Source organism: Phaseolus vulgaris, chromosome 7, assembly GCF_051622355.1.
Source record: "Phaseolus vulgaris cultivar YP4 chromosome 7, ASM5162235v1, whole genome shotgun sequence".
NCBI lineage: Eukaryota > Viridiplantae > Streptophyta > Magnoliopsida > Fabales > Fabaceae > Phaseolus > Phaseolus vulgaris.
The window spans coordinates 49,762,464-49,780,055 of record NC_143504.1 but is presented as its reverse complement, the minus strand read 5'-3'; the positions used below and the strand labels follow the sequence as shown (position 1 = coordinate 49,780,055).

General features: G+C 34.9%; 2 protein-coding genes and 1 pseudogene across 2 annotated transcripts; all 3 read left to right on the top strand.

Annotated features, from left to right (window-relative positions):
• The first annotated feature begins 1,939 nt into the window (after nt 1-1,939).
• Nucleotides 1,940-11,114, top strand: LOC150025974 (uncharacterized; annotated as a pseudogene).
• Nucleotides 11,115-11,961: 847 nt separating this feature from the next.
• LOC137829385 (uncharacterized) lies at nt 11,962-13,008 on the top strand. Its single transcript, XM_068636190.2, has 3 exons — nt 11,962-12,171; nt 12,250-12,351; nt 12,428-13,008. The coding sequence occupies exons 1-3, from the start codon at nt 11,977-11,979 to the stop codon at nt 12,920-12,922; spliced, it is 792 nt and encodes a 263-aa protein (XP_068492291.2). The 5' UTR covers nt 11,962-11,976; the 3' UTR covers nt 12,923-13,008.
• A 2,344-nt stretch (nt 13,009-15,352) lies between these two features.
• LOC137829847 (E3 ubiquitin-protein ligase ATL6) lies at nt 15,353-17,073 on the top strand. The gene has a single exon (XM_068636805.1). It carries the CDS (start codon nt 15,595-15,597, stop codon nt 16,711-16,713), a length of 1,119 nt encoding a protein of 372 aa, XP_068492906.1. The 5' UTR covers nt 15,353-15,594; the 3' UTR covers nt 16,714-17,073.
• Nucleotides 17,074-17,592: the final 519 nt, after the last annotated feature.

Here is a 17,592-nt window from a genome sequence, read left to right as displayed (position 1 = left end):
TCATATTTAAATAAAAATTTTAAATATATAAAATTTGTAAAAGATTCAAAATCTTAATTAAATACAAATTTTAAATTATTTAACGTCATATTTAAATAAAAATCTAAAATATATAATTTTTTTAAAAGATTCAAAATCTTAAATAAATATAAATTATAAATATTTAATTTCATATTTAAATAAAAAACTGAAATATATAAAATTTAAAACTTAAATATATAAGATTTCTAAAATAACTTTAAATTATCATAAAATTTGATTATGGTTGTGGTGAACATCAATTTTTTCAAAAAATTATATCAACATCGATTATGATCCACCAAATAAGTAAAGACAAAATCGATTATGACAAACACAACATTATCCAGCGTGTTTTTTCTTGAATATTTACCTACAAAAATCACAAAATAACATCAAATCACCACGATTGAACATTTAACATCAAAACACATTTATATGAATTTTCATCTTTCCATACTCATCATTATATTTAAATAACTAACTACAAATAAATACAATTTTCTTAAAATCTGTGTGGCGGAATAGTAATCATCCGGAATGCAAACTAAAACTCTAAGATGATCATAGCTCATTTCCTATGAGAGAGAATACTATCAAGGTGGTAAACATGTGATGTGAGCTTTTCCATTTTGTTTTCTAACGAGGCTATTTTTTTCAATAAAGTATATTAAAAAGAAAATAGTTTATCTGATTCTAATATCTAATTAAGTTCATATGCATGGTAGCAGGTTTAATAATAGAACCAAGTATATGTCTCATACGGCTCGCTGAGAGAGTAAATTTTATAACTATCTTTGTTTATGCATCCTGAAATCTTTAATTTTTTTTCATCGTGATTCATGGTTACTTTTTCTTATTTGAAACGTGATCTTTTCATAATAATCATATACATATTTTTTGTAATTATCTACAAATATTAGAAAACCACGTTTGCTGAGATTTATACAAAAATTAAAAGCGATAATAAACATGTCATTTTTTGAAAAAATATTACTAAAATAATGATATTTTTCAACAAGGTCATTACTTTTACTGAGATAACAAAAAAATAGTTTAAGACAAGTTAACAATAAAAATGTATTATTTATCAAATTTTGATAACATCAGTCAACTTTAATTTGAAAAAAAAAGTAAAACTGAGGAGTAACTATGACTCAAATGAAAGTAATTAATATAAAGGATTGAGCAGTTTGATGAATCACAAAAATTTGAGTTGATTTTTTTTTTATATTTAAAGCCCTAGATGGTACTAATGACATACGCATGTTTTGATGTATTAAAGAAAAGTAGAGGATAAGATTTAAAAGGAAGAGTTAGGCGTATAGTGTGAAGCTTACAACACTTTATTTTTTACTAGCCACCAAAGTCCAATCTACGTTTCTAGAATTTGACCAGTGTGTAGCTTAGCTTTCAAAATCAAATTCAATGCATGACCAAGAAAATCGCCAGCGAAGAAACTTAAAATTAATAAATAAATAAAAAAGGTCAAACGAAGAGAGGGAATACACAAGTCCACATAATGAAATCATGCTAATTCTAGAAAGGAATTGTTAACATATTTATTTTTCCATTTTAAATTATTGGGCTTTGTTTGTTTGGTCCAACCTTCCTTTTCTGTTTCAGCTAGGTCTTAATATTTCTCTTATATATACACCATGTATTTTACTCTATAATACACAAGTGAATAAAAATTTATTTTATATTTAGTTTTCTTTACAATTAGGGTTTATCAAAACCTTTTTTTTTCTCCATTACGACTACGTGCGATTACGTTCGTTATATTAAAGCATCACATCAGGCAAGGAATATTCATCTTCATTTACTGTAATATGGTATCAGAGCTCTTCGAATGAAGAGCTCTGCTGCGCTTCTCTCTGATTTTTATTTCCCTCTTTGTTGTTCTTGGTTATTGTAGGCGATGGCTGATGAAATCCCCACACCGGCTTCCTCTTCAAATGGAAACCCTACACCGACTTCATCTTCAAATGGAAACCCTACACCGATGACCCTTTTGGAACAGCCGATGAACAACTTTCTATACTTACACCCAAGCGAGAACCCCGCAACCTCGTTGGTGTCACCTGTTCTTGATTCAACAAACTACCATTCGTGGAGTCGGTCCTTCATCATTGCTCTTAGTGCCAAGAACAAAGTGGAATTCATACTTGGCTCACACCCATGCCCACAAAGGAATGATCCCACTTTCTCGTCTTGGACACGCTGTAACAACATGGTTGTCTCTTGGTTAGTACACTCTGTTTCAATCCCTATTAGGCAAAGCATTGTTTGGATGGACATAGCCTTTGACATCTGGAATGATTTAAAAGTTAGATATTCACAAGGGGATTTATCTCGCATTTCTGATTTGCAATTTGAGGCTATTTCTTTAAACCAGGGGGATATGTCTGTCACAGAGTATTTTACAAAATTGCGTATTATTTGGGATGAATTAGAGAATTTTAGACCTAATCCTATGTGCACATGCCCAGTAAAATGTTCTTGTTCGGTCATTTCTATTATAAATCAAAGAAAGTGTGAGGATCGTGCTATGCAATTTTTAAGAGGATTAAATGATCAGTATAAAAATATTTGTTCTCATGTTTTGCTCATGGATCCCATTCCTGCCATATCCAAAAAATTTTCCTTGGTTGTTCAACAAGAGAGACAATTATCCACTGTTGTTCCTGCCCCTAGTCTTCATAGTCTTAACAGTAGTCACACTACTACATGCAATTTTTGTGGTAAGTACGGTCATACTGAAGCTGTTTGTTTTCGAAAGGTGGGTTTTCCTTCTAGTGATGTTAAAACCTCAAAGTTTTCTTCTACTAGAAAAATTTGCACTTTTTGTAACCGTCTTGGCCACACTGTCGACACCTGTTATAAAAAACATGGGTTTCCTCCTGGCTACAAATCCATCAATAGGACATCCCAAGCCAACAATATGTTTACTACTAACCCTTCTTTTGAGTCTTTTTCTAAAGAACAGGATGTAAAGGGGATTCAACTTACACCACAGCAGTGTCAATTCCTGACCAACATTTTGCGTCAGCAAAACCTTGAGGATCCTGCCCCTCACGCTCAAATTAATCAAGTCGGAACCTTCTCGGCAGATAAAATCACCAATACCGAGCAATCTTCAACGGGTAAGTTTTTCTCTTCATTATCTGCTATAAAAGAATCTTGGCTTGTTGATTCTGGTGCCACTGATCATGTTTGCCACAATTTGAGCGCTTTTACTACTTGGACTAAAATCAAACCTGTCTTAATTAGTCTCCCAAATGGTCAAACTGTTTATGCCACATATTCTGGTTTAGTACATTTTTCGGCCAAGTTTTATTTGTTCGATGTGTTATATGTGCCTCATTTTCAATTAAACTTAATATCTGTTTCTAAACTCACACACCAACTTAAATGCACTTTAACTTTCACTTTAACTCACTGCATTATACAGGACAATCTCACCCAAGAGAGGATTGGTACAGTTGAAGCCACTGGTGGCTTGTACCCTGTCACTACCTTGCCTGCTTCTAATCGCTCTAAACCACATAATTTTGCTCCTCTTATTAATTGTAATATCACGGACAAAACATTGTGGCACTATAGACTGGGGCACCCTTCACATGAAAGATTACATGTCTTACGCAAACAATACCCTTTTATTACTATTGATACTCATCATGTATGTGACACTTGTAGTCGTGCAAAACAGAAGAAACTTCCTTTCACTTTAAGTACTACTGCTACCTCTGCTATTTTTGATATTGTACACTTTGATATTTGGGGACCCTGTTCCATAACTTCTATGCAAGGTTTTCGTTATTTCTTAACTATTGTTGATGATTACTCGCGCTATACTTGGGTTATTTTGTTGCATAATAAATCTGAAGTGCGTCCGCACATCATTAACTTCACTCTTTTTGTTCAAAATCATTTTCAAACTAATATCAAAACGATTCGTACTGACAATGGTGTTGAGTTTGCTATGTCAAGTTTTTATGCTTCAAAGGGAATTATACATCAAACATCTTGTGTTGAAACACCACAACAAAATGGCATTGTGGAACGTAAACATCAACACATACTAAATGTAACCAGGGCCTTACTTTTTCAAGCAAATCTTCCTCCTATCTTTTGGGAATTTGCTGTAAATCATGCTGTTTTCTTAATAAATTCTATTCCTACTCCATTCCTTAATAACATCACTCCTCATGAACAATTGTTTGGAAAACCGTATGACATTTCTTTTTTAAAAGTGTTTGGTTGCCTATGCTATGCTAGTACCATTACTGCACATAGGAAGAAATTAGATGATAGATCTATCAAAGGTATTTTTCTTGGTTTCCCGCAAAATACAAAAGGTTATATTGTCTTAAATTTAAAGTTTCATCGCATAGAGATATCAAGACATGTAATCTTTCATGAAACCCATTTTCCATATAAATTGGATAGTGGCTTGCCTAGGGACCCCAACACTTTATCTCTCCCTATTTCTAACGCATATAATTTTGCTCTTGATTTTTTTTCTGATACTGCACCTCCTGCCGAGCCGTGTGCCTCTACTCCTGCACCTTCTGCCGAGCCGTGTGCCTCTACTCCTGCACCCAATACTGCCCCTCCACCAGCCTTATTATCCTCTGATTTTCCGGCAAATAATGTCTCTGCTCCTGCATCCAACACTGCACCTCCACCAGCATCATCACCTCCTGCACCTCCAGGAAGCACCTCACCCCAATTTCCAAGAAGATCAACTCGTCCTCACCGACAACCTGCCTATCTTGCCGATTTCCACACAGCAACCAACACTGTAAGTAGTCGATATCCTATTCATAATTACTTGTCTTACAATTCCTTATCTTCTAATTTTAGAAATATTATTTCCTCTATCAACTCTCATCCTGAACCTCGCACCTATACCGAAGCCTCCAAACATGCTTCTTGGCAATCTGCCATGCAAGCTGAGCTTCAAGCTCTTGCTGCTAACAATACTTGGCAACTTACCCCTCTCCCTCCAGGAAAGAAAACTATTGGTTGTAAATGGGTATATAAAATTAAATATCATTCTGATGGCACTGTTGAGCGCCACAAAGCTAGAGTTGTTGCCAAAGGATTCACCCAACTTGAAGGACTTGATTTCTTAGACACTTTTGCACCTGTTGCTAAACTCACTACCGTCCGCCTTCTCCTTGCTGTTGCCACTACCAAAAATTGGGTTTTAAAACAACTTGATGTCAATAATGCCTTTCTTCACGGTGATCTCCATGAAGAGGTATACATGACTCCCCACCTGGTCTCTCTCTTCCTTCTCCCCAGCATGTCTGCAAGCTTCAACGGTCTTTGTATGGTCTTCGTCAAGCTGGTCGTCAATGGTACGCAAAACTTTCTACTTTTCTTTTATCAAATAATTACTCTATCTCTGTTGCTGACCACTCTCTTTTTCTTAAATATAATAATGATAAACTCACTGTTATTCTTGTTTATGTTGATGACTTGCTCTTAACTGGTGATGACACGGAGGAAATCAATACAATTACTGCATCCCTTCACCATCACTTCAAGATAAAAAATTTAGGTAATCTCACCTACTTTTTGGGACTGGAAATTGCTCGCAATAGTACTGGTCTTCATTTAAGTCAACGCAACTATACTCTTGATCTCCTTCAAGAAACTGGCATGCTTGACTCTGCACCTGTGGCCACTCCTATGACTCACACCTCCCGTCTCTCTCCGGACCAAGGCTCACCTCTCGATGCTGATGCCACTTCCCAATACAGAAGACTCCTTGGACGTCTCATTTACTTAACCAACACGCGACCAGACATTGCCTTCGCTGTTCACAATTTAAGCCAATTCATATCTGCACCCACAACTCATCATCAGCAAGCTGTCTCCCGTCTTTTGCGTTACCTCAAGGGCACCCCTGGTGAAGGACTATATTTTTCTCACACTAGTTCACTTCACCTTTGTGGTTTTAGTGACTCTGACTGGGCAACATGCCCTACCACACGCAAATCTGTCACTGGATATTCCATCTACTTAGGCGACTCCCTAATATCATGGAAATCAAAAAAGCAGCCAACTATCTCCCGCAGCTCCTCTGAAGCCGAGTATAGAGCACTTGCCACCATCACATGTGAGCTACAATGGTTGTCCTACCTCCTTCAGGATTTACATCTTCCTCTCTCCCAGCCTGCAAACCTATATTGTGACAACAAATCTGCCCTTCAAATAGCTTCCAATCAAGTTTTTCATGAACGAACCAAGCACATCGAAATTGATTGTCACCTAGTTCGTGAAAAACTTAACTCTGGTCTCCTCAAATTGCTGCCCATTACTTCTGCAATGCAAGTTGCTGACATATTCACCAAGCCCCTTGCTTCCGCACAGTTCTCTACTCTCAAATCCAAGCTGGGCCTGACAAATATCTACTCCCCAGCTTGAGGGGGTGTTAACATATTTATTTTTCCATTTTAAATTATTGGGCTTTGTTTGTTTGGCCCAACCTTCCTTTTCTGTTTCAGCTAGGTCTTAATCTTTCTCTTATATATACACCATGTATTTTACTCTATAATACACAAGTGAATAAAAGTTTATTTTATATTTAGTTTTCTTTACAATTAGGGTTTATCAAAACCTTTTTTTTTCTCCATTACGACTACGTGCGATTACGTTCGTTATATTAAAGCATCACATCAGGCAAGGAATATTCATCTTCATTTACTGTAATAGGAATCAAAATATCAAATACATTTCATATTGTTATCTATTCACTTATTAAGATATTTACAATGTTATTCCTAATCGCCAACCAAGACTTCAATCCACTTATATTCATTTAATATTTATCTTGATTTGTTCTTCATATTGATGATAGTTATATTTATTTGGTTTTGGTGTTTTTTATTGATGAAAATAAAAAATAGTTAGGAATCTAAGTGTTTAGATATAAAAAATTGAACAACATATAAGAAAAAAGACTTACAAATTTTTGATCTAAAAGTTTTAAGTTGAAGATGGTGTCATGATTTCTTATATGAATTGACTCATGACTCGTTGATATCAAATCTCTTTTATTTATCCTCTCAAAGGACCCAACAAAATTATGGATGGATAATTGAGTTACTTTACATTGATATATATGATACTAAAAGACTTCAGAGACCTAGAGTTAAAAATTTCAATGTCAATTAATGTATATTTTTATAATTTTTACTACAAGAAAATCATGAAATAGAAACCAAACTTTCTTGTAGTGTTTGATTTGCCTTAGGTTACATGATGATTATGTATTTGTGCCTTTTTAACAAGCTAGCTTATAAGTAAAAATATCATATTTATTATAAACACTTAACCATGGCATGGATGGTATACACATACACATAGCTAAATAATTGAAGAGGGTGGAATTCGAAGTGAAGTCCATTGAGTGACCAAAGAAGCTTTAACCACTACACCATTTATTATCATTGTTATTATTAATATATTTAGTTATTTTTTAATTATATTTAAAATAAGTTATATACGGATTTTATCTGTATGTAATACTATTTTTTAAAATTAAATTTGAAATAAGTTACATAGTTTTTTTAATTATATTTTATTACATACAGATATAATTTGTATGTAACACTTTTTACTATTTTTTAATTAAATTTGAAATAAATTACATACGGATATTCTATTTTTTGAATTAAATTTTAAATATATTACATATGGATTAGAATCCATATGTAAATATCTATATGTAACATTTACATACTCTTTTCTATGTTTGATAGTTTTGTTCCCCTAATGGATTAGCTTGCCTTCTACCAATCTTGCTTCCATCAATTCTGTCTCTTTCTGATTTCTTAGTATGTTTTCTCCCAAAAAGAGTTGTTACTTATTAGTTTCAATAGAATGGTCCAACTTATGGGGGAGACTATGCCCAAAGATCATCGAATGGTTAATAATTTTTTCCAAGCTAAGAAGTCAGTGGAAAAATTGGGTTTGGGTTGTACGAAAATTGATTGTTGTCCAAAAGGATGCATGTTGTATTATAGGGAACATTGTCATAAAAGTATAACTAATTGCTTTATTTGTGGAATGGAGCGATATAAGACAGTCAATAAGAGGGGAATTGAAAAGAAAATTGCTATTAAGAAAATGTGGTACTTTCTCTTCATTCCTAGACTTAGAAGGTTATACTCTTCAATGGCAATTGCACCTCACATGAGATGGCATAGTGAGAATCAAAGGGACCCGTCTATTTTGTCTCATCCATCTGATGGAGAAGCTTGGAAGCATTTTGATAGAATGCATCCAGATTTTATTCAAGACCCAAGAAATGTCAGATTAGGTTTATGTGCAACTGGGTTTAATCCTTTTGGTCAATATGGAAAAAGTTATTCTTGTTGGCCAGTTATCCTAACCCCATACAACCTTCCGCCTTCCATGTGCATGAAGAGAGAGTTTATGTTTTTGACAATCTTAGTTCCAGGTCCTTCAAATCCAAAGCATAAGATTGATGTGTTCTTACAACCACTTATAGATGACTTATGCACCTTGTGGACTGAAGGGATATTGACTTATGGCGTGTCACTAAGGCAAAATTTTATGGTGAAAGCTGCTTTGATGTGGACAATTAATGACTTTCCAGCTTACGGCATGTTATCGGGTTGGATGACTTCTGGTAGACTTTCTTGCCCTATATGCATGGAAAGAACAAAGGCTTTTTATCTTAGTCATAGCCACAAGATATCCTTTTTTGACTGTCATCGTCAATTTCTTTCACCTGATCATCAATTTAGGAAGAATAAAAAGGCATTCAAGAAGAAGTTTGTTGAGACTGATCCCCCTCCTCCACGTTTGTCTAGTCTTGACATTTGGAATAGGGTTGCACACTTACCAGTTTGCACTGAATTACAAGAACAACCAAATATTCCTGAATATGGTATTAAACATAATTGGAAGAAACAAAGTATATTTTGGAGGTTGCCATATTGGAAAACTCAACTTTTACGTCACAATATTGATGTTATGCACACAGAGAGAAATGTGTTCATGAATGTGTTTGACATTGTGATGGATATCAAAGGAAAAACTAAGGACACAAACAAGGCTCGATTGGATGTAGCACAAATATGCAATCGAAAAGAGCTATAGTTGAAAGACATTGGTGGTGGCAAACTTATCAAACCAAAAGCAGCATATACATTTACGAAATCCCAAAGAGTCTTTATTTGTAAATGGGTTAAAGAACTGAAGCTTCCAGATGGATATGCTTCCAATTTGGGTAGATGTGTTGACCTTAATCAAGGCAAGTTACATGGCATGAAAAGTCATGATTGTCATGTGTTCATGCAACGTTTGCTTCCAATTGCATTTGACGCATTACCAAAATCAATCTGGAAAGTTCTTATTGAACTTAGTCTTGTCTTCAGAGAATTAAGTTCGACAACACTAAATGTTGAACACCTAAGAGTTATGGAAGAAAATATTCATGTGTTATTGTGTAAATTGGAATAAATATTTCCACCAAGCTTCTTTGATTCCATGGAACATCTTCCAATTCATCTACCTTACGAGGCAAAAGTTGGTGGTCCAGTCCAATATCGTTGGATGTATCCATTTGAGAGGTATAAAATTACTAATCACTATTACAATATTTGTTGTTTATTTATTTAATATTTAAAATTATGTACATCCATATTCTTTTTTAGGTTCTTACACTCCCTAAAAAAAAAGTAAAAAATAAAGCGAGGGTGGAAGGCTCTATTTGTGAAGCTTACTTGATGGAGGAAACATCTACATTTGCCTCATTTTATTATCCTGATCATGTTGAAACAAGAAGGACTAGGATCCCTCGTAATCTTGAAGTAGGCGAGGGTTCTTCACGTGCTCCTCCTATTTCAATTTTCAATTATCCAGGAAGAGAAATCAGAAAATGCATGACATATTATCTAAATCAAAAAAACTTTGATGCTGCCCAATTGTATGTTCTTCAAAACTGTGAAGAGGTTTAACCATACTTTGAGTAAGACAATGTTCACTCATTTGAAAAGAAAGTGAATTATGTTGCATGAGGTTTGAATAATCAATTTCTTTGTTGCAGTATTTATGTTGAATATTTAAGAGAGATTAGTCCTACTGCTTCAGAAGCTCAAATTGGCCAATACATTTCATCCTATTTTGCTACATGGTTCAAACAATATGTATGTTTTTAATTTGCCTTTTATACAAATTTTACTTTTAGATAGACATTGTGTAATTTATAATCTTTTGTTTAGGTTCTAAATCCAGAAAATAATATTGAAGATCCATTATTGGTTAACTTAGCATGGGGTCCTAAGAGAAAAGTTCAATCATGGTCTATCTATGTTATCAATGGATACAAATTTCACACTGTTCTTTGGAGTGAAGGCATGAATTCCACTAACTATGGTGTTTATGTACGAGGAACCAATGGTTAATCAGAGTCAGATTTTTATGGAATATTGTCTAATATTATTCAATTGGAGTATACTGGCTTTCCAATAATGAATGTAGTTCTCTTCCAGTGTGAATGGTTTAATAATACTCCTAATATAGGAACCAAAGTAGATAAGAACTATGGGATCGTTCAAGTAAAAGAATCACGGAGATATAATAAAGCATATGATCCATTCATATTTGCCCAACAGGCAGAGCAAGTTTATTACACCAAATATCCAGAGGGACACCAAGGTTGGTTGGGAGTAATTAAAACAAAAGCTCGTATTAGAATCATTGATAACACAGTAAGTGAGGTTGAGCATGACACTCCATACCAAGATGATGAGCTTCTACAACTTGAAGTAGTGCTACATGTTGATCCAGAATTCATTCATGATTCTCTTGCTGATGTTGATGGGGGGGGGGGGGGGGAGAGAGAAGAAGTAGATATACAATTACTAAATGAAACAAACTTAGATGAACAATACGAGGAGGAATACATTTCAAGTGAGGATAACATTGAGAGTGATTTCAGTGACACAGATACCTCTTCGATAATTCATGCATTAAAATTGATTGTATACCTTGTCCAAATTATGTTTAACATTAATTTTATTGTGGTTTCCCATAATTGTAGTGAATAACAGGGAAGATGACTGACATATTTGGTTGTAGAAAACACAATCAGGTTTGAGTCTTTTTATCATGATTACTTTATTTGTTTATTCAAAATTGATTGATCCACTTTGATTATTATATTAATTACATCTTATATATGTAATATTTTTTACTTGCAGATGACACCAAGGGGTAGAGGTGGTGGTCGTAGACCACCTAATCGTGGTGGTCGAGGTGTTCGTGTTGATGATATATCTTTACCCAATATCAACATTCCCCCTTCGTTTGTTCTTCCAACAACTATGGAGTCTACACATCCTATTTATGAAGGAGCCGCCCCACTTCCTACACTTCACGGACAAGATATTGAACATCATGTAGGAGAATCAAATCCTACTACCTTTTCTACAGGCCAACTATGAATCAACCTTCACCGATACAAGACTCTCTTACACCTGACAATGAGTCTGGCAATGTAGTTGATCAAAGACCCTGGCTTCATGCAGAAAGAGGAGAGTAAGTATATTTTAATCTAATTGTAATTCGTAAATATGATCTAATTTTCATATATCATTTTGACAATATATTTTGAACATAGTTTTTCACCTGCAAATGGACCTTCCAATGTAATCTCACGAATCATCAAGCAAAAATATGATGAACCCAGTCCCACTTGGAAGAAGGTTCGTCTTGAGCTTAGAGATAGATGGTTTGGACAGTTCAAGGTAATTTGAGTTATGATTACATTTAAAATGATATTTTATTTTTCTACAATGTTTTTTTTCTAATTTATTTTACATGCAGAAAGAGTATAGGTGGGATATGGAACAAGACCAACTCATTAGATCCATTTTTGATACAAAAGTCTCCCGTATCTTTAAAAATGCTATGAGTAAAGTTAGGCATGGTCAAGATAAGGGTACCTGGATTCCACAACTTGTTCGAGCAACCTTGGACCAGCATTGGAGTTCTACAGAATTCCAGAACAAGAGTGTTATTGCCAAGGCGAATCGGGTTGTTGAGAAGGGAGCCTCAGCCTACTGTGGTGGTTCCATATCTACCGCAGCTCACTTTGAGAAAATGGTAATATTATTATATTTCTTCTCTTTCTATATTTAATTTAAATACAATCTATGATATCTTTTTATTGAATTTATGTAGACTAAAGAGCTTGAACGACAACCAACTGCTTGGGAGGTTGTAGAAAGAACAAAGAAATTGAAGACTGGACAATGGGTCAATGACAAGACTCGCGACCTTGCGGTATGTTTAAAATTTGTTATAGTTTAATTTTTACTATATGTTTTCTTCGCAATAATCAATTTGAATTCATTTTCAGGAGAAATATAAGAAACGTCGAGAAGAAGCCCAACAACAGCAAATGCTTGAAAGCGCATCTTCGCAAAACTCTCATGTTGTCTCTATTGATGACAATGAAATATACATCGATGTTGTTGGAAGTGGAAATAAAAAAGGGAATGTCTATGATCTTGGTGTATTGAGCAAAAGGTTTAATAGTTCAACAAGTGCTCACTCTGCTGCAAGTCAAGTTCCTGTAGTCCATCAAATAGAAGAAATGCGTGAGATTATTCAAAAGCTAAATGATGAACTTATGACAAAACGTGTCAAGGAGCGGACACTTGAAGAAAAGATGGAGCTATTGATGAAAACTCATGAAGAGCAAAGTGAACGCATGCGCAAACAAGATGAGAAGATGCAACTCATCCTACAACACATTCAAATGAATAATCCTGCATCAGGCTCTTCAGATCCTACTACCAGTGGACATCATAAAGGAGACCAGAGTAGAGATGACAGTTCAGAAGAAGATTAGTTATATGTTGAATTATATCATAGATTTGACTCTTTTAACTAGTTTTCAACAGTTTTAGTTGTGTAGTATGATTTACCTTTAATTTGAGCACACTTCTTCTTAAACTATGTATTTGAAGTTCATTACAATTTAGTTTGATTGAATTTTGAGTATCTCTATATGGAAGTCTGAATTTTTTTATAAAATGGTCAAAATACCATTTTAAATAGGTATTAATAATACAAATAAAAATAGCCACCGAAAATTGATTTGGTGGCTATTTAGCCACCGAAATCAAATCTGTCGCTGTAGAAGTCTCCATTTAGCCACCAAAATAGTCACCAAAAGATTTCTTTTTAGCGACCGAAAATGGTGGTCGCTATCACCTTCTAATTCAGCCACCGATTTAGCCACCGAAATTTGGGTAGCTAATTTGGGTTTTGAATTTCTGTGACCAAATTTTTTGCGACTGATTTAGTCACCGAAATTTCGGTTGTTAATTTGGTTTTCAAATTTTGGTGACTAAATTTATCTGCGACAAATTTGGCAACCGAATTTTTGGTTGCTAATTTAGTTTCTAAATTTTGGTGACCAAATTTCCTGCGACCGATTTAGCCACCAAAATGTCGGTTGCAAATTAGCGACCACTTTATAATTCGGTCGCTAACGGCTTTGCGACCAGGGTTTTCGCTTCCATCTTTATTTGGTGACTGTTTCGGTCGCAGATATGATTAGCGACCGATTATAGTGATTTTAGCGACCGAATTTGGTGGTCGCTAAAAGTGATTATTTTTGTAGTGTATGTTTATGATGATGATATAATGTTTAAAATGTGAGATTGAGTATATATGCTTAGGGATGTTGAGATGAATGATATGATGTATGCATTTTACATCCTTTTTTGGTGACTCTTTCTTGGTGATGGATCCTTTTGGATCACTTCTGAACATGTATATGAATTTGGTATTTATGTATACAAGGGTTAATCATCGATGAGTGACCTCGATTGGTTATAAGTGATGTAGGGATATACCTAGAGTGATATTGAGCCTTGAGTGGTGATGATAAATTAGGAACTCACGATAAGAAGTATCTCAACTTCACTATTTTCTAGTTTTGTAGATATGACTTTAAATGATGAGAAACTGAGAGAGACTTACACTCTAACATTGAAAACATGAGTTAACTAAGGTCTGATAACTAAGGTCTGATGAGTGCATAATGTGTAAAATGTTAATCTTTAACTTATTTATCATGATTTTTAGAAATATTTAAAAAATATTCATATTTAATTATGACATGTGTGAGTAAATATAAATTTATTTGTGTATCTCAATTATATGCAAGTAGAATCATATTTGAGTGTATGATAAGATGTTTGTGTTATATATATTAGTTCATCTGAACATAATGGTTATATATTATATTATATTCTAATAAACACATGTAAGTTATATTTATTAATTATTATGTGTAATATTAATATTGTCCATTCAATATTAAATATATGTGTAAAAGACATGATAGTGTAAATGTTTTTATGGTTTCTATTTAGATATTTTTATTTGTATATTTTTATAAAAGACAGCCATTTTGATATTGATACACAAAATATGATAGACACATTATTTTTATATAACAAAATGTTGGGAACTCTAGAGGTCTCGTTTGATTATATTTTCCTTCATAACATTTGGTTTACTTCACAATCTAACTCAGAAAAATAGCCAGCCACAAGTACAATAAAGTAAACAGTTTCGTAAAAGTCGAAATGAGAGAAATCCTTTATAAGTTTTTCTCACTTTCCCTTTTCTCTTTTATGACAACATTACCATGTGTGGAGTTCAGCGTGGTTGTGCTACAAACGTGACAAAATCAATTTCATTTATTTATTTTGCATGGTCAGGGACGTGCTTCTTCATGCAAAAAACAAATATTATTTTTCAGTTTTGATTAATGAGCTAAATATGCATTTACATGAGTGTAATAAGATAGTGTACGTGACGTTATGGTTGGGTTTTTAATAAACTGAAAATAATCTCTCGTTTTTTTTTGTCGTTTAACATTTTTGTGTAGATTTCAAAATTATAATTAATACTCCATTTATGAAAAATTAATGTTTATTTTTCAAAAAAATGGTAATATTTTTTGGTGGAGTTTACGTGTATTATTAACATTGGAAAATTAAATTGATAAAACTATATATTTAAGAGTCTCATTGAATACATAGACTAAAATAATTTGATATGAGTGAAGGTTCGTGGTGAAGAGTTGAATAGATGCGAAATTAAAAATGAAAAAAATATTAGTTTTGGTTGAATAGTTATAGAAGATACGTAATAGATTATGTAACGAGGAAAAAAAGAGAGACGCGTGTGTAAGATGGAATTAAATAGTTGACTAAGTAAATTAAATTTAGGAAAAAAGAAGAAAAAAGAGGCAGTTAGAAAATGATATGATTTAGTTTGGAAGTTTGTGAAGGGTAATTTACATAAATTATATTGATCCCAGTGGTACACCGTCTCTGACCAGAATCTGACGTAACTTCAGCCAAAGACTTCATACTTTATGAAGCTTCTCCTCCCCTTCATCACTAACAACAAAACCAACCATTTATAAGCGCTTCCTCTTTTCCTTCACTTTATGAAATCTTCTCTCTCTCTCTCTCAAAAGCTTCACCACCTTCCTCTAGAATGAGCCAAATGAAGAACACAAATGGCTCTAATAAAAATGGAGGAATTTACTTTTTTCTCCTCCTCCTCCTCATTGTTCCTCTTGCGGCTGCACAATCTTCTGACAATAACCAGAACACATCGTATTACAACCGCTTCAGCCCTTCCATGGCCATCATAATCGTCATCCTCATCGCTGCGGTCTTCCTCATGGGCTTCTTCTCCATCTACATCCGCCACTGCGCCGACTCCCCCTCCGCCAGCATCCGCAACCTCACCGGAGCCGCCGCCCGCCCGGGCCGCGGCCTCGACCAGGCGGTCATCGACGCCTTCCCCACGCTGGAGTACTCCGTGGTGAAGATCCACAAGCTCGGAAAGGGAACGCTGGAATGCGCGGTGTGCTTAAACGAGTTCGAGGACACCGAAACGTTGCGTTTGATCCCCAAGTGCGATCACGTGTTCCACCCTGAGTGCATCGACGAGTGGCTCGCCTCCCACACCACCTGCCCCGTCTGCCGGGCCAACCTCGTCCCTGAGCCCGGAGACTCCGTCAGAGGAATTCCAGTTCTCGACGCTCCTCATGACATCGAGGCCCAATCCGAAGCCCAGCCCGAGGCCCACAACGACGCCGTCGGGCCTTTTCCCGAACAAGAGCGAGAGCCTAAGCTTCCAATCTCCTCCGAACCCCCTCAAGTAGTCAGCCTAAACCAGACGCTCAACCGGAACCGCACGAGAGGCTCTCGCTCGGGCCGCCCCCGCCGCTTCCCGCGCTCTCACTCGACCGGTCATTCGCTGGTCCAGCCCGGCGAGGACACTGAACGGTTCACCTTGAGGCTCCCCGAGGAAGTTAGAAAACAGATACTTCTCAACCCGGAACTGCATCGAGCGAGAAGCTTGGTTATGCTGCCCAGGCAAGGTAGTTCGCGGCGTGGATATCGAACCGGCGAGGGAAGTAGCAGAGGGAGGTCTTCGAGGCGGTTGGACCGGGGGTTTAAGTCCGACCGCTGGGTTTTCACTATGGCGCCGCCATTCTTAGTGAGGGCCTCTTCTGTTAGGTCGCCAAGGGTGGCCAACAATGGCGGCGCAGGAACATCTGCTTCTACTCCCTTTCCGCCGCCGGCTGCTGTGGAATCTGTTTGACTTCCCCCTTTGTTCAATATTTTATTGAATTAATCGATTTTTTTTTCTGCCACGATTTATTTTTTGGTCTGAAATTGGAAAGATGTGTATAATATTTGGCACACTTGTTTTGCGTTGAAGAAAAATAGCTGGAATTGTGAATGGTTATGGTTTGGAAAGAAGGGAATGGCAGAAAGTTGAAAGCAATGGGAGCGACGAGAACAGAAAGGTTTATGATCTGCAGGGAAAATGGTATGCACAATAGGTGTACATACTATACACTATGACAACCCAGACATAAATAAGATGAAGAAATTAAATGTATTTGATTTATAATTTTTGTCATTCTAGTTTTAAAAAGAAAGTATTTTTTTTATATAATCACTTGTGTGATTAATAACATTTTAAGAATTATGTCTTATCTTAAAAAACAAGGAATACGGGTCAGGGATTATTTTATAAAGAAAATATAATTTCTTTTTTTCGTTCAAAAGATATTAGATGAGTAATGCATTAGCTAGTTTTTTTTACTGGGACCTAATTTATTGGTTTACAGTCACTTCACAATTATATTTAAAAATTTAAAGATAAAATTAATGACTTATGCTTTTGATTTTTATTTATTTTGTCTCTTCACAATTTTAAATCTTTAATTTTAATTTAGATTATTTATTTTAGGATAAATAAATAAATAACATTTCTTTTATTTAATATATTAACAGTTATTTTATGTCATATGATATTATGAGAAACAGTAGAGGCCTTAAATTTTAGAAAATAAAAAATATTTTCTTATGTAAATCAAAATATAAAATTAACTCATTTTACAAGAATAATAACGTACTCATGTCCATCTTCTGAACAAAATTATTTCACCTAAAAATCATATCATTTAAATGA

Excerpts from the sequence above, each read along its gene's own strand:
- LOC137829385 (XM_068636190.2), top strand. The coding sequence starts at position 11,977 with ATGAGTAAAGTTAGGCATGGTCAAGATAAGGGTACCTGGATTCCACAA. Across the intron at positions 12,172-12,249 it reads CAGCTCACTTTGAGAAAATG|ACTAAAGAGCTTGAACGACA; the intron begins GTAATATTATTA and ends GAATTTATGTAG. Across the intron at positions 12,352-12,427 it reads ACAAGACTCGCGACCTTGCG|GAGAAATATAAGAAACGTCG; the intron begins GTATGTTTAAAA and ends ATTCATTTTCAG.
- LOC137829847 (XM_068636805.1), top strand. The coding sequence starts at position 15,595 with ATGAGCCAAATGAAGAACACAAATGGCTCTAATAAAAATGGAGGAATT.